General features: G+C 36.2%; 5 protein-coding genes across 5 annotated transcripts; all 5 read right to left on the minus strand.

Annotated features, from left to right (window-relative positions):
- Window positions 1-1,635: 1,635 nt before the first annotated feature.
- Window positions 1,636-5,036, minus strand: LOC17885343 (phytosulfokine receptor 1). The gene has a single exon (XM_006292739.2). The coding sequence runs from the start codon at window positions 4,818-4,820 to the stop codon at window positions 1,770-1,772; it is 3,051 nt and encodes a 1,016-aa protein (XP_006292801.1). The 5' UTR covers window positions 4,821-5,036; the 3' UTR covers window positions 1,636-1,769.
- A 3,128-nt stretch (window positions 5,037-8,164) lies between these two features.
- Window positions 8,165-9,634, minus strand: LOC17886795 (F-box protein PP2-B1). Its single transcript, XM_006291327.2, has 3 exons — window positions 9,262-9,634; window positions 9,020-9,138; window positions 8,165-8,926 (listed from the first exon to the last, which is right to left on the minus strand). Exons 1-3 carry the CDS (start codon window positions 9,559-9,561, stop codon window positions 8,341-8,343), a joined length of 1,005 nt encoding a protein of 334 aa, XP_006291389.2. The 5' UTR covers window positions 9,562-9,634; the 3' UTR covers window positions 8,165-8,340.
- A 383-nt stretch (window positions 9,635-10,017) lies between these two features.
- On the minus strand, window positions 10,018-11,580 carry LOC17886613 (F-box protein At2g02240). Its single transcript, XM_006291583.2, has 3 exons — window positions 11,185-11,580; window positions 10,805-10,923; window positions 10,018-10,698 (listed from the first exon to the last, which is right to left on the minus strand). Exons 1-3 carry the CDS (start codon window positions 11,479-11,481, stop codon window positions 10,278-10,280), a joined length of 837 nt encoding a protein of 278 aa, XP_006291645.1. The 5' UTR covers window positions 11,482-11,580; the 3' UTR covers window positions 10,018-10,277.
- Window positions 11,581-12,050: 470 nt separating this feature from the next.
- On the minus strand, window positions 12,051-13,501 carry LOC17885256 (putative F-box protein PP2-B2). The gene is made up of 3 exons (XM_006293125.2): window positions 13,077-13,501; window positions 12,761-12,882; window positions 12,051-12,664 (listed from the first exon to the last, which is right to left on the minus strand). Exons 1-3 carry the CDS (start codon window positions 13,452-13,454, stop codon window positions 12,241-12,243), a joined length of 924 nt encoding a protein of 307 aa, XP_006293187.1. The 5' UTR covers window positions 13,455-13,501; the 3' UTR covers window positions 12,051-12,240.
- Window positions 13,502-14,131: 630 nt separating this feature from the next.
- On the minus strand, window positions 14,132-15,231 carry LOC17886411 (putative F-box protein PP2-B6). Its single transcript, XM_006292468.2, has 3 exons — window positions 14,917-15,231; window positions 14,717-14,835; window positions 14,132-14,561 (listed from the first exon to the last, which is right to left on the minus strand). The coding sequence occupies exons 1-3, from the start codon at window positions 15,229-15,231 to the stop codon at window positions 14,132-14,134; spliced, it is 864 nt and encodes a 287-aa protein (XP_006292530.2).
- Window positions 15,232-15,506: the final 275 nt, after the last annotated feature.

Here is a 15,506-nt window from a genome sequence, read left to right on the forward strand (position 1 = left end):
TCCCAAATTTTACACCATACATGTTAGATTTTATCACTTATACTCTTTGCCTTGATATTCTTTTTTTATAGTATAAATGATTGAAATAATAATGTTATTGCAGTAGTGTCTATCTTTTGGTCTCTTAATTAGTGTCTCTTAATTAGTCTTATTAGAGTCGGTAAAACTTAGAACTCTATTTTATCATTGGTGTATTTAGTTAGATTGCAATGAATATTTCAATGTTAGTTTTGTTGAAAAATAATATTTTCTGTATTTTTTAGCTTTGTGTTAGATTTTTGTAAAAAAAATGTACTTACATGTACATAGTTGTTGCATTTTAGATTTTTAGTTCATTATTCTTAATCGACATTTGCATTTCGCATCTTGGAATAGTTAGCATGGTAAACTGATTAATTTTTTCTAGGTAATATCTATTCTTGTATGCCCATCTTAAACTAAGGGTACCATATAACAATGTTTCCTTATGAGTATGCATGGAGGATGTAGATAGGACTTTTAAAGGTTTAAATCTCTCGTTGTTCTCTTCCTAAAGTTTCTCTCCAAGAAGGTTTTGTACCATGATTCTAAGTTCTCACCCCGTAATGAGTCCAATATTATTACTATGGATTTTTAATTTAGTTAGAAATTAATATATAGTTGTGTATAGTTTATGGTGAAAAGTGGAAACTCATCAATCACACTAGATATTATTCCAGATGAGATTGTGGTATGTATATATCAATTATTTTCTGTTTTTAAAAATTTGAGATTACTCCCCTCATGGATTGATTAAGTCCACTAGCTAGAGACATAAAAATATCTTGCATATGAGAAAGTATTAAATGAATTGGAACTTAGTTTAATGAATCATGTTTAAAGTGCTTTAACTATGAATGCGTTTTGACAAAAGACAGTGATAGATATATCATGCACGCATTATGAGTTTAGAGCATCTCCATCGTTCTAAATCGAGTATCTCACAAACTATTGATGGACATGCTTAATGCTTTTAATTATTTTTTCCTCTAATCTTTCTTTTTTTAAATTCATTAATGTTTCGTATTATTTTGGCTGGCTTGATTCTTGACTATCAAATCTAGATTCAATCTTTAAAAAGTTATAAGAAAATAATAATAATATGAATAGTACTTCAATATATTTCAATTCCTTGTCGTTGGGGATTGGGAAATGAGGAAATCGATTGAAAGAGAATTGGAATATGCTAAACTTCAAACTTTTCCAATGAAGCAAATGTTAGATTTTGACCTTACAAAGTCAAAGTCTTTGAATGTTTTTGGTCCAATGAGTTGAACAATATTTTCAGATTTCACACCTATAACAATTAAGTTTAAGGAAAATGGATTCTTAACAAGAACTGACTATAGTTGGCCAAAAGGTTTTTAGCTATCAAATTTAAAATATAACATCTTTTTATTAAATAGAACTTTTAAAAAGCAACCAAAAATCTCTAAAAAGTACTAACATAATCAAGAGAGAATCTATAAAGCAAATCTAAAATGCTTGAGATTGTTTTCTTTCTTCAAGAACTCATTATTTCTGAAAATTTTACAAAATATTTAATCAGTTTTCCCGGACAGTATGTTCAGTTCTGTCTCGTATATTCATGTCTGAATCTGAATCATAAATTTGAGATTAACAAATGAAACAAATTTATTCTCTGGAAACTATTTACATTGTATCCCAAAAGTATGAAAACCACTCCCTACAAAATGTATCACTGTTTTGTCATTGAAGATTACAAATCTACAGAAATATTGTTTTTTCTTCTAGACATCATCAAGCCAAGTGACTAACTGTTCAGTCATTGGTCTCTGTTTCGGGTTTTCGCTTAAACATAGGCAAGCAATCTCGAGAACCCGAAGCATCTCTTTCTCGTTCTCTTTACGGTAAATCAATGGATCGAAAACCTCGCTTGCTCGATTCTCATACTTCATCTTAACAACCCACGAGATCAGATCCCTACTTCCTTTCGGTTTACACATATCCACTGGTCTTTTATCCGTTAGAAGCTCGAGAAGCACGACTCCGAAACTGTATATATCACCTTTGTAAGTTGCAACCGAGGCTTGCCCGTATTCTGGAGGAATGTAGCCTAAAGTCCCAACTAAATCCGTACTTACATGTGTCTCGTAAGGACTCATCAGTCTTGCGAGTCCGAAATCCGCCAAATGAGAGGTGAAATTCTCATCTAGAAGAATATTACTTGATTTAATATCGCGGTGTAAGATATGAGGATCACAAGCTTCATGCAAGTAAAGTAACCCTTTCGCAGCGCCTTGAGCGATTCTAAGCCGAGTTCTCCAATTCAATAAAGCTGGACCGTCGTTTCGCTCGTGTAGCCAATAGTCCAAGCTTCCATTTTCCATATACGAATAGATCAAAAGCCTGTCATTTCTGTAGAAACAGAATCCTCGGAGAAGAACAAGGTTTGGATGCTGTGCTCTTGAGAGTGTTTGAACCTCTGCTTCGAATTCTCTTTCGATTTGACCGCAATCTCCGGATAACTTCTTGATCGCGACTTTCTTTCCGTCCGGTAAAGTTGCTTTGTAAACCATACCAAACCCGCCGCATCCAATGATGTTAGCTTGATCAAAACTGTTTGTTGAGTCCAAAAGATCATCATAAGAGAGCTCTTTATCATTGTTCTGAAACAAAACCACAAGCTTCGATCCAATCTCTCCGAGTTCTTTGCGATTCATGCTCTCTGACTCTTCTATTTCCGGATCAACTTCTCCTGACCGTCTACGAGCACGCAACACAATCAACAAGAGAAGAGTAAGAAGGAAAACCGAACCAAGCGCGATCCCAATAGCCATTCCAATTTCAGCTCCTTTGCTTCTTCTTGACCGTTTCAATGTTCTTTCAGAACCACCAGCCATTGTACCTTCGGAACAGGGGAGCCTGTGCTCCCCGCACAGAGCATTACTCTCGAAGCTCGAGTTTGGAAACGTCGGAAACTGACCACCGGAAGGGATTACTCCCGAGAGATTGTTATTAGCAACGCTGAATTTAGAAAGAAACGAGAGTCTTTGCAGAGAAACAGGGATGGAGCCTGAAAGACGGTTATTAGACAGATCAAGAGATTCCAAGCTCGTCATACCCGAAAGCGAACTAGGAATCGATCCTGATAAGTCATTCCACTTGAGATCAAACACATGAAGCTTCTTCAGATTACCAAACTCCTCCCATATATGTCCAGAGAGCTTGTTATGACCGAGCTCAATCGTTGGCGGAAACCCGACAATCTGATTGTATTGTAACGCCCTCGCGCTCTCGTTCCTTTTCATGAAAAACGGGAAATCTGGAGACGGTTCATCGAATGAGACATTCCGGCTTGTAAGACTCGGCAACGTAGTCAAGCTCTTAGGGATCTCTCCAGTAAACGAGTTGTTAGATAAATCCAAGTAGAAAAGATCTTTGAAATCACCAATCCAGCTCGGGATAGCTCCAGTTAAATGGTTCCAAGAAAGATCCAACAACTGAAGATCATTGCTCGAGCTTAACCATCCAGGCATTGAACCAGTAAGCCTGCAATTCGCCACAACTAATACCTTAAGCTTCTCAAAATGAAGACTTGAATCGTCAGGCAAAGCCTCTCCATGAAAGTTCATTGTAAGAACCAAAGTAGTCAAGTTCTTGCAATTCTGAAGTATCCTAAGCGCAGAAGAGATATTAACAAAACTCGAATTCGATAACGAGAAGTAAGATAAGCTCTGGAAGTTCTTGAAACTCTCTGGCACTTGTCCATGGAAGAGGTTCCGCGCGAGGTTAACGTTCTTTAACTTCTTGCAACCCGGAAGATTCTCAGGTAACGACCCATTGAATCTATTAGTACCCAAATCAAGAGAGTTCAAAGCAGTCATCGCTGTGCAGTTCAAAAGCAGAGGACCTGTTAACGAGTTGTTCCTCAGGTTAAGCAGATTCAAAGTAGGTGAATTCGCCAACGATTTAGGAACTCCTCCACTGAATTTATTGGTCTGACCTAAGAAAAACTTCAACTTAAGCATTCGATGGAACACATCAGGGATTTCACCGGAAAACAAATTCCAAGAAACATCAAGACGAACGAGACCAGAGAGATTACCAATATTAGGACTCAACGGTCCAGAGAGACGATTCTCTTGAATCCCTAAAAGATTCAAACTTTGGAGATGAAACAAATCCTCAGGGATGTTACCAGTAAGATTGTTCATACCAAGACAGAGATGCTCGAGGGAAAAGCATTTACCAAACCCGGGAGTGAAATCTCCGGCGAAGTAGTTCACCGCAAGTTTCACAACCCTGATTTGAGTAGAGTTGTGGCAGATATGTGACGGAAGCGAACCAGTGAATCCATTGGAAGAAAGATTAAGACTTTGCAGAGCTGGGAGATTTATACTTGTTGGGATTTCGCCGGAGAGATCATTAGAGCTCAAATCAAGAGTTTCTAGATTCGCCAAGCTAAAAATCGAAACAGGGATCGAGTCGTTGATGAAGTTCACGGAGAGATTAAGAACCCTAATCTCATCAAGCTTCCCGAGAGATTCAGACAACTTCCCCGACAGCTTTCTGTTCCCGAGCTCCAGTTTAGTAACCCTTCTGATGTTGTCTGGATTGGTAGAGGTTAAATTGCAGGTGACTCCGGTCCAATTACAGCAATCTGTAGAAGAAGGATTGATCCAGCCATCTGGCTTTGGTTCAATATTGGCTATGAAGCCACGTAAGGCATCGAGGTCACGTTGATGACACGTGAAGGTGGTCTGAGATTTCGATGAACAGAAGAAGCATAGTAGCTCTGTGAGGAAGATGACGATCACACACAAACGATGAACACGCATTTCAAAAATAGAGGAAGAAGAAGAAATATATTTATTAAAAAAAGGAAGAAACTTTGAGAAGAATTAAGATTTTATTAACAAGAACCCTTGAGAAATCTGAGAGAATAAGAGATGGGTGTATATGATTCTTTCCATTTTAGATGATCATCATCAATGAAGATGAAGCAAGAGAGAGAGAAGAGAGAAGAAAGAGAAAAAAATGGCGACTTTTGACTTCAACACGCTACAGCAAGTAGTGGGTGTTTAAATGCAGGCAAAACTCTAGAGAGAGAGAGATAAAGTGGAAGAGTTGTGTTTGGTCTTTTTTCTCTGTTAATTAGAGAAACAGTAAAAAATAAAGTCTTTCTTTAAATAAAGGAAGAAGAAGAAGAAGACGAAGAAGCTTGTGAATGAAAATATTTTGTTTTCTTAATGACGGTCAATGAAAACACTAATCAACTTTTTTTGAAGTTTTAATATACTTGTGTTTATATTTGCCCGTTTAAGGAAATTTTGTTAAAGAACCGTTATAGAAATAACATTTGCGTGTTTTCTCAATTATAATTGAGTGCGTTTAGAAAAGAAAAATATGAAGTCCAAATCCATAGTTTTTGACTTAGGAAAGGTCTATTTTTTATTTTATTTTTGGCTAAATATGTACTTTGAATAATAAGTTTGTCTAGCATTTGGCCTTCAACGGATAGATTAGACAGAGGAAAATTTGGAACGATTAATGAATTATGAAAACGATCGAACGTTGAAATAATAATGCAAAAACAAAACGTTGCTATTCACAAAAAAAAAATATAGTCAAAATGTTAGCGTTTGTGTTCAAATAACGTACTGAAAGTAACTAATTAAAATTTTATAAAATGGTGTTTTTTATTTGAAGTTTATGGCTTTTATATATTTAGCAAGTTGTTAGTTTTATATAAATAAAAAGCTTCCTATGGGTTAATATATAATTGAATAAAATTAAAAGATGACCGGAGAAGAAGGGAGTGACCGGTTAGGTCAGCTTAAAGATGAGGACAAGAGACATAGAAAAGTCAAAGCACGGACGTTGACACCTTTGCATTGCATTGCATCTCTCTTCTCAACTACAATTTTTTTTTTTTTTTTGCAAGTTGATAAATAATGATAATGAATGGAAAAATAGACCTACAAGATATTCTTTAGTTTCCGAATAAAAAAGCTTGGGCAACAAAATCTAGATTTGCCATATTACATGATATACTCCAAAGAGGAAAGGTATAATATATCGACCTAATTGTTTGTTTGTTGGCATGCATCGTCGACCTCTTCTTACTCTTAGCACACTGATTAGGTAATATACATGCGCACTTATAATGTCCAGACTCCAGAGTCAATACGTTATATTTCCACGTCGGTCACATATGAGTTATATATCAATTTGGGAAGATATTTTAATACTAGAGAGAAGCCAGAAACTTAAAAGTGTCATGCATTCTACGAATTGGTCAAGAACAACATTACTTTCATGGTTGAAAGATTGTATTTTGTCGTGAATATACTTTTTTCTTTCAGTAGCGACAAATTTAGGAAGCGTTAATGTTACTTTTCTATGTAACGCTAACACAAATTCTGGTCGTAAGAATTGGTCACTAACTAGTTCGATAGAATCGAGAAAAGAAAAAATGACGCATGTCAGTCTGATAATGGATTCTCTCGTAGTTATGTATACGTTATGGTTCATTTTCTATATACAAATCAGTGGTTTAAATTTCTTTAGATTGTTTGAAGAAAGAAAAAGAAAAGAAAAATAGATTGTCATTTTGACAAAACAAAACCAAAAAGTCTCACACTTTTTCCCATGATTTTATTACACAACTTTCTTTAATGACAATATAGGTGACTGGTGAAATGAACATAGACATATATAAAAAGACTATATATATTGCTTAATAAACTAATTAGCCTACATTCAAAGTTGGTTTACCATATAAGAAACTCACTTATATAGTTTTCCTAGTGTGTGCATGATCTTTCATAAAGAGATTAAAAATTGTTTTACGTAGAAAGTTAAGATACGATTCCATGTTAATAATAAAGTATTCAAGGTCATCGATATGTATAATGAAGGAGACAGTCAAAGCATGTGACATCGACTATTCAACAATCTTACAAATAATCTTCAATACCATGTGGCTCGTAATGGCTTTTCATATAATTCGGTTTTCGTTAGAGAGTCTTCTCTTCCATCCTGCAATAATTAATGTTTTTTTTTTTCTTTTCTTTCTTTCTGAAAATTGACTTAAGTGGTTTTGTAGCTGATTTTGATATCACATTAGAAGTATAGTGAGTTTGAAAAGTATGTAAAATATCATAGAACACCTTACTCAAATGATTCAGAAGAATTATGAAATATTGCTTCTTCCTATAATTCTATACATTTGTGTTGTTTTTTTTTGTAAAATTTTAGTTTCATTAAATAGAAAAACCAAAACAGATGTGTAAAACTAGAGTACCATATACCTAGAGGCTAAAAGAAATTTAAGGGTTTATTAGATATGTGACTGCCGATTGAACTAGAGTACCGTATTTATATGAATATATAACTATGTCACAATTCACAATCTTTTAAATCACTAAAAAACCCAAAATTGACTTCGTAAGGGGCAACAAAGCCCATATGTTTTCTTCTTAAAAGCCTTCATAGTTAGATTAGACCTAACGGACCCATATTTACTTAGCTTGGTTTATTTTCACATCACAAATAGCCTTCACCTTTTTTTTTTTTTTTTTCTCAACAAATCAAAATAAACCATCTAGCTTTTACACTTTATTAACCAAGAGATCAATAAGCTAATTAAACCATGTATCAAACATTACAACTGATGTAGCTAATATTATGTATCCTAATCCTTGGTTATACTGCCACTACCATTGTTGCCTTCTTATATGAGCTTCGCCCAAATTTGTAGCAAACTGGGCTTGGATGTCCATTGATTAGCATGTCGTAAACAGTTATTTAGCCACAACAAATATTGCTTGGCCAATCTGAACCAACTAGAAATCTCGTGGCTATATCCCCCATAAGCTTAATAGCCACGAAAGTATCAACGAATTAACATCTAATATCATTTTTATACTGCCATTTTAGCCATCCACGAGAAAACGGCCAAATCCATTCGACCATTCCGAAGCTTAGTCTAAATCTATATATGCGTTCTTCTAGTATATGGTGAAGAGAAACTTGGTCGATGCTTACACATTCTTCATGGTTTAAGTGTGGCGACTCTTGCAACTATCACATGATGACTAAACAAAAGAGTGGTTTGAACTGTTGTTGAACGAAGACTCAAAAAATATGCAAGGGTGCGGAAACATGAAATAAGAGATAGAAAGCCACAATCATGAACAATCTTACCTGCTATTTAGATATTAATACAAAGGAGAGAAAATTATCAATCTCTCTGCTTTTTCAAATCAAGAACTCCAAACTGTAAGTAGACTCGAGACATTAAATACAAGTTTTTAAAGACTTGAGTTAATACTTCAAGACACAAAGTTTGATCAATCAGTTTCTTCTTTCAGGCCTGATCTCAAATCCCTGAAAGATCAAACCACTCTTCCAATGTCCATTCTCAGTCTCCATCAAACTAATCTCAATCTCATCACTACCTTCATCACAACCTCCATTGTTGATGTAAAACTTCCCAAGCTCCACTTCACTCCACCCATCTCCTCTCTCCTTTGGCTCCTCCGCATTCCTACCACTCTCCTTTGGCTCCTCCGCATTCCTACCACTCTCCCTCTCTACTTCAACTTCTTCTTCTACTATTCCCGGAACCAGCAACCACGACCGCCTATTCCTAAACGCTCTAGATACTACGGCATGCGAAATCCCCGTGTAACCATAATCATGGCTGCGTGAACCCGCAGCACCGCCTGATTCGAGAAACACTGATCTCTTGGTAGCTTCTTTGCCCACAAAACCAACTCCAGCTTCCACAGGTACGCTATCAAACCCGTATGATCTATTCTGTGCCCTCTTGAACACTATGTAAACCGAGTAATGAGTGCCTTCCGATAACATTCTGCAACTTATCTTCCCCCGAATATCAAACCAACACACGTTACGCAACTCAGCCACTTTCTCAAACCTGAAAAATTCACACACAGAGAAGATTTAAGTAAATAAACTTCAACAGCACAATTTCAGAACACAAAGGAGAAAAAAAAGATTAGGGCTTTACTTAGATTCAGGAACTGTAATCCATTGCCAATAAGCAGGCGAATCTCCCCAAATGATCGTCAAATCCATAGCTGCCAACATGTAACACTTCTTCCCACTAGTCTTGTCCAACCAAAAGCTCTGTTTTTTCCCCAAAATCAATATTACAAAATCAGGCATTTATACCAAAAAAAAATCAAAAATTCAAAGCAAACAAAGCAAAACCCTGATTTCACATTCCCGAATCGGATTCAAAGTCGTTACCTTTTTGCCATCTTCACTCAAAACAGAGTCATGAGCAAGAGATATAAAGATCTCTTTTTTCGACGAGTGAGTCGCCGGTTGAGGAACAAGTGACGAATACTCCATCGGAAGAAACGTCTCCCAAACCAAATCCGACTGAGCCGCCGATTTCACAGCTTTCGAAACCGAAGCCGCAACACAAGCGTCTCGTGGACTAGTGTGTGAAATCACCTTCGAGATACAATCTTCCGGCAATGTATCGAATCTCGCCGCCGCCGCAACAGCAATCTCATTGTTCCGGCTACCGTGAATTTGCTCCATAGTGTTTTTTGGAATCTGAATTTTGGAATCTGACGATGAGAAGAGTATCTTTATGAAACGGTGTGTTGTGTTGTTTTGTTGTGAGCGTGTCAATGAAGTGGATATTTATATCGGCATCAAAGACTTAGAGGTTAAGATTTTTAATGCGAGTTTACTATTATACCCTTATAAGTGTTAACGTCTTGATAAATAGAATCTCAAAAGTTTTGTTTTTTGAAATAAAATTGAAAAAAAAAAGGTTTGGCCTTTATGTAATCAGGCAAAGCAAGTGACTTTTGTTACGTGTTTAACTTACCTGTGAAGTCTTTCTTATTACTTATGTATGACTAGGGGGATAATGTATAAAATTATATTCCCAAAGTCAAAGTCTTTATCAAGACTAGTTCATCTAATAAGATTTAGTCATATGTGTCATTCTATTTCTAGCTAAGTAAAGTCTATAAAAGTATTATAGAAGATAAGAAGAAAATAAATACATTTTCTTTATGTGATATTTGTTCATGTACTGATGATGATGCATGAACAAAAAATCAAACATTACAACACCCAAACAAAATAAAAGTACTTCTCTTAGTCCTTCTCAAGTTCCCACACATTACAATCCAAAATGTTAAAAGAGGTTCATGTTACAATACAACAAAGTTTATCATGACTTGCTTAGATATAGAACTCATGAAGCAAACAAACATAAACCGGAATCGCATCGGTTCTTGCTTTTAAGGGTTTTTTGTAGGGCGGAGTTCGATTCCTTGGATGATCAAACCACGTTTCCAATAAGGAGACTTAGTCTCAATAACACTCTGCTCAACTTCATCACAACTTGCTTCGTTGAAGAATTCACCAAGCTCAGCTTCCATCCACCCATCTTCTCGTTCCTCCGGTTTCATTACATCTCCCGTTTCTCTCCCTCCCCTTCGTGCCCGAGGTCCAACAAAATATATGAATCTTTTAGATGTTTCTTGTCCAACCAAACCAAGTCCAACTTCTACCGGCAAATGTCCTAATCCAGGACATTGATCTTTCGTCTTGAACACAATGTAAGCCGAGTATCGAGTTCCAGGAGATAGCTCACGAGTTCTCGTCTTGCCACGAACCTCAAACCAACATACATCAAGTAGCTCCGCTACTTTTTCAAATCTACATAATAACAACAATGTATACAAAACATCATCATCATCATTGCCAATTCCGATAGAGGACTATTACAATCAAGCTAAGTGGAAGAGAAAAAGGAGTTATGTACCTAGCTTCAGGAATTGAAATCCATTGCCAATACTGAGGACTACTTCCCCATGTGATCCAAAGTTCCTTTGAAGATAACATGATACACCTTTTCCCACTCGCTTTTTCTAACCAAAAGCTCTTTGGTTTTCGGAAAAAAAGATAATAAAAAAGTAAGAACTAGAAATTCACATCTACACCAAAATGTTCCATCGTATCAAGAATTTTCTAAAATTAGGTTTTTAAATCAAATCTTCTTCACAAACTTCATCTAACAGAACTCAATAACTCTACACATGAAGTCCAATTTGAACCCTAGCTCTAGACAGATCATTATTCGTATAACCTATGGTTAATAAGATATATAAATACTAATTTAATTTGAGAATAATACATATGTACCTTTTTGCCATCTTCGATTAGAACAGGATTGTGACAGAGAGCGAGATAAAGCTCCTTCTTCGATGCGAGAACTGGCGATGGAGGAATCAGAGAGGAATAGTCCCAAGGAAGAAACTTGTCCCATACGTTATCGGAATTAGCAGCCGATTCAAAGGTCTTCGAAACTGATGCAGCGACGCAAGCGTCTCGTGGACTTGTGAAAGAGATTATGTTCGAGATGCAATCCTCCGGCAAGCCATCAAAAGGTGATGGCCCCGGAACAACGATCTCTCCACCGGTATGATTTTTCCCCATCATCGGATCCGTGATTTTTTTTTATGTTTGTGACTTCTGCCGTCGTCTGACTCTTTCAGAACTCGCCTCTGTTGTCTTAAAAGTAAGAATATGATTCGTGCAATGTCGTCTCGTGTGCAGATCTATTGTTGGACTTGGTTGGTTGGTTTTGCACTCCGGTAGTTAAATAAAATAAATCTAATAAACCAATTGAACCGACTATGATATTTATTTATTTTTGGCAAAAATAGCAAAGTAAATTGATTTTATGATGAAAAACAAAAAAAAAGGTGATTTTTTTGGTCCAAAAAAAAATAAAGAGAGGTGATTTTATGATTAAAAGGTTATTAAAATTTTGCGATCGTTTTAAGAGATTCTCAAAAGTTTTTTCAGAAATCACTCAAAGCAAATAACTTTTGTTTCGTGTTTATCTTACATTCTTACTTGTGAAGTTTTTGTTACCAAAGAAAGTTATATGATAAGATTATTTAGTCAGAAAAAGTCAAGAATTTATAAATTCGATGCATCTTTGTTAAGATCTGTGTGTCTACGAAATTTCTACATATATTTTATTTGATCTCTATCGTTCTCGGTTAAGTAAAGTGTACCAAATCATAGTAGATGATAAGAAAAATAGAATACAATTCCTTTGTTGAATTTGTTCATGTGACAATCATAAACATACATCAGAATCGAAAAACCAAACCACACAGTCCAAATACAATAAAGCTTTTCACTAGCTTACAAGCAAACAAACATAAACCGGAATAATTTGTATCACTTTTACCGGATTTTCGTAGGGCGGAACTCTATCCCTTGAATGATCAAACCACGCTTCCAATAAGGAGACTTAGTCTCAAGAACACTTGTTGCAATCTCATCACAACTTGATTCATTGAAGAACTCACCAAGCTCAGCTTCCATCCACCCATCTTTTCTCATATTTGGTTTCGTTACATCTCTCCTTTCTCTGTCTCTTCTTCTTCGATCCGAAGGCCCAACAAAGTATATGAATCTTTGAGAAGATTCTTGTCCCACTAATCCGACCGTAGCTTCTGCTGGCACATCCCCCAGATTAGGACATCTATCCTTTGTCTTGAACACAATGTAAGCCGAGTAACGAGTTCCAGGAGATAGGTATTTAGTACTCATGCCCCCTCGGACCTCAAACCAACACACATTGAGAAGCTCTGCTACCTCTTCAAACCTGCATGCGTGTGCAACATTATTTTCCCCACTATCATCATATGTGGATGTGATTACAATAGATTTAAATGATTAAAAAGAAAAAGAAGTTACGTACCTAGCTTCAGGAACTGAGATCCATCGCCAATACTGAGGAGTACTAACCCAAGTGATCCACATATCTTTCTTAGGAGATAGCATGATACACTTTTTTCCATTTCCTTTCTCTAACCAGAAACTCTATTATTTTTGCAAAATAAAATACATAATTAAAAAAATCAGAACAATCAAATTTCAATAGATGAATGAATAATAATAACTTCACGACTACACCAAAATTGTTCCATTTGTATCACGAGCATTTTTTATAAATCAGGTTTACAAATCAAATCATATACTATAACTATATAAAAATAACTCGTATTAACATATACCTTTTTGCCATCGTCTATAAGAACATGATTTTCGCATAAAGCGAAGTAGAGCTCCTTCTTGGATGCAAAAACTCGCGATGGAGGAATCAAAGATGAATAATCCGATGGAAGAAACTTGTCCCATACGGTATCGGATTGGACAGCCGATTCAAAGGTCTTAGAAACCGAAGCGGCCACGCAAGCGTCCCGTGGACTAGTAAAAGAGATTATGTTGGAGATGCAATCCACTGGCAAGTCATCGAACGGCGAAGGCCCGAAGACAAGTGCTCCTCCCCCTTGGCCGCTAGATTTAACAAGGCCATGTTCTTTTCCACTCGAGGAAGAACCAAAAACTTTCTCGCCTTTGTCTCTTGAGTCAACGCTTTGCTTGTGCCCCATTTGTTGTTTCTATGATCTGTATCATCTTTCTTCATCTTGAAGCTTAGATTTTAAAGAAATCGTATTAAGTCTAAATATTGATAAAGAAAAGACTCGTCTTAAGTCGTCCACTCATATTTTGCATCAGTGTGCACGTTTTCGTCTCCTTGTGTTTAATGTCGGTTTTGTGTTTAATCTAACAAAACTATATAATAAAAGCGTTGTACACATAATTAAGGAATTGTCTTAAGCGTTTTCAATTTTTTTTTTGTTTTTTTGTTAAATGATTTATCTTTAATTAGAGTTAAGTCGCCCTTATTGTTAAGGAATCAATAGAAAAACATCTAGTGTAAAGTCATCCGCACGTATTTACGGAATCACCCTTTTATTGTGTCAATGCATGCCGCATGCGACGTGCGTGCGTCCCCAACTCCCCCGTCACGTTGCATGCTTTCTTTTTTTGCTGTTTACGAACTGTTGATTTGGTTTATGTTTGTAAGAAACCAAATTTACTATTATGCTTTGTTTATACTAAAGTAATAAACCAATCCGTAAACAGACAAGATAAATATCTCTCTACCCCTAAGAGAAACAACAAATTAAGGTTAACTTGCTTCTTAATTATACAAGATACATGTGATCACAAAAGTATAAACCGGGAAATTATCAAACCGTTTCTTCCAAGCAGTAAACCGGTATTACTTTTTGGTAGGCCGGAATTCAATTCCTTGAATGATCAATCCACGCTTCCAATAAGGTGAAGCAATATCTACAACACTTAGCTCAATCTCATCACAACCCAATGATGATCCTCCTTCATTGAAGAATTCCCCAATTTTTGCTTCTATCCATCCATCTCTTCTCTTCTCTGACTTCATTAGCTCCCTCTTTGCCCACTTTTTGATTTTATCCGTAGACTCATCGAAGCATATGAATGTTTTAGGATGTTTTTGTCCAACCAATCCAATTCCAACTTGTATGGGCAAATCTCGGAAGCCATGACAGCCAGTTCTTGTCTTGTACACTACGTAAGCCGAGTAATGAGTTCTTGGAGATAGGATTTGAGTATCCATCAAACCACGGATCTCGAAAGCACATACATCAAGAAGCTCCGGAACTTTTTCAAACCTGCATATATAACACATTAGCTAGGTGCAACATTTTTTCCTATCATCTTGATTATGATATATCACTATAAACCATGAGTGTGTAATATATTTTAAGAGTTAGATTTAGGATTCAAATTTTAATATGAATTATAATTATAACATTGCGCAGAGTACCTAGATTCGGGAATTGAGATCCATTGCCAATACTGAGGACTATTTCCCCATGTGATTGCGAGTTGCTTGGAAGATAACATGATACATCTCTTCCCACTCGCTTTCTCTAACCAGAAACTCTTTTATTTTTCAAAATAAAGAAGCTCACTTAATCAAAATATTCATCGATATATAGCACAAATTAAAACTCAAGGTAATACCTTTTGGCCATCTTCTATTAGAACAGGAACTTCGCATAAAGCGAAATAAAGCTCCTTCTTTGACGAGAAAACTCGCAATCCAGGAACCAAAGATGCATATTCATTCGGAAGAAACCTCTCCCATACACTATCTAACTGGGACGTCGATCTTAAGGTTCTAGAAACCGAAGCAGCAATGCATGCGTCCCGGGGACTTGTAAGAGAGATTATATTAGCGACACAATCCTCCGGTAACTCATCAAAAGGCGATAAATAATGGGAGGAGCTTTCTCCTACGCCTTTGCTTCTAGAATCAATTCCGAGGTGTTGCCCCATGGACGAATTAACCAGAAATGTTTGTTCGCATTGGTGCATCTATCTGATATATTAATCAATGGATTCTGAGATATATATATATATATATATATATATATATATATATATATCGTGACTTGGTACAGTTTATGACTTGTTCTAAAGTCGTCTCTACAGTTCTTTTTATATCAAAGGCTTGTCCTATAAAGTGACATAGTCGTTCCTTATATATTTACAGGAAATGTCGTAATTCGTATCAATGAGCACGCACGTCTCTTCTTACAGCTCCATATTTT

The sequence above is a fragment of the Capsella rubella genome, unplaced genomic scaffold, assembly GCF_000375325.1.
Source record: "Capsella rubella cultivar Monte Gargano unplaced genomic scaffold, Caprub1_0 scaffold_5, whole genome shotgun sequence".
NCBI lineage: Eukaryota > Viridiplantae > Streptophyta > Magnoliopsida > Brassicales > Brassicaceae > Capsella > Capsella rubella.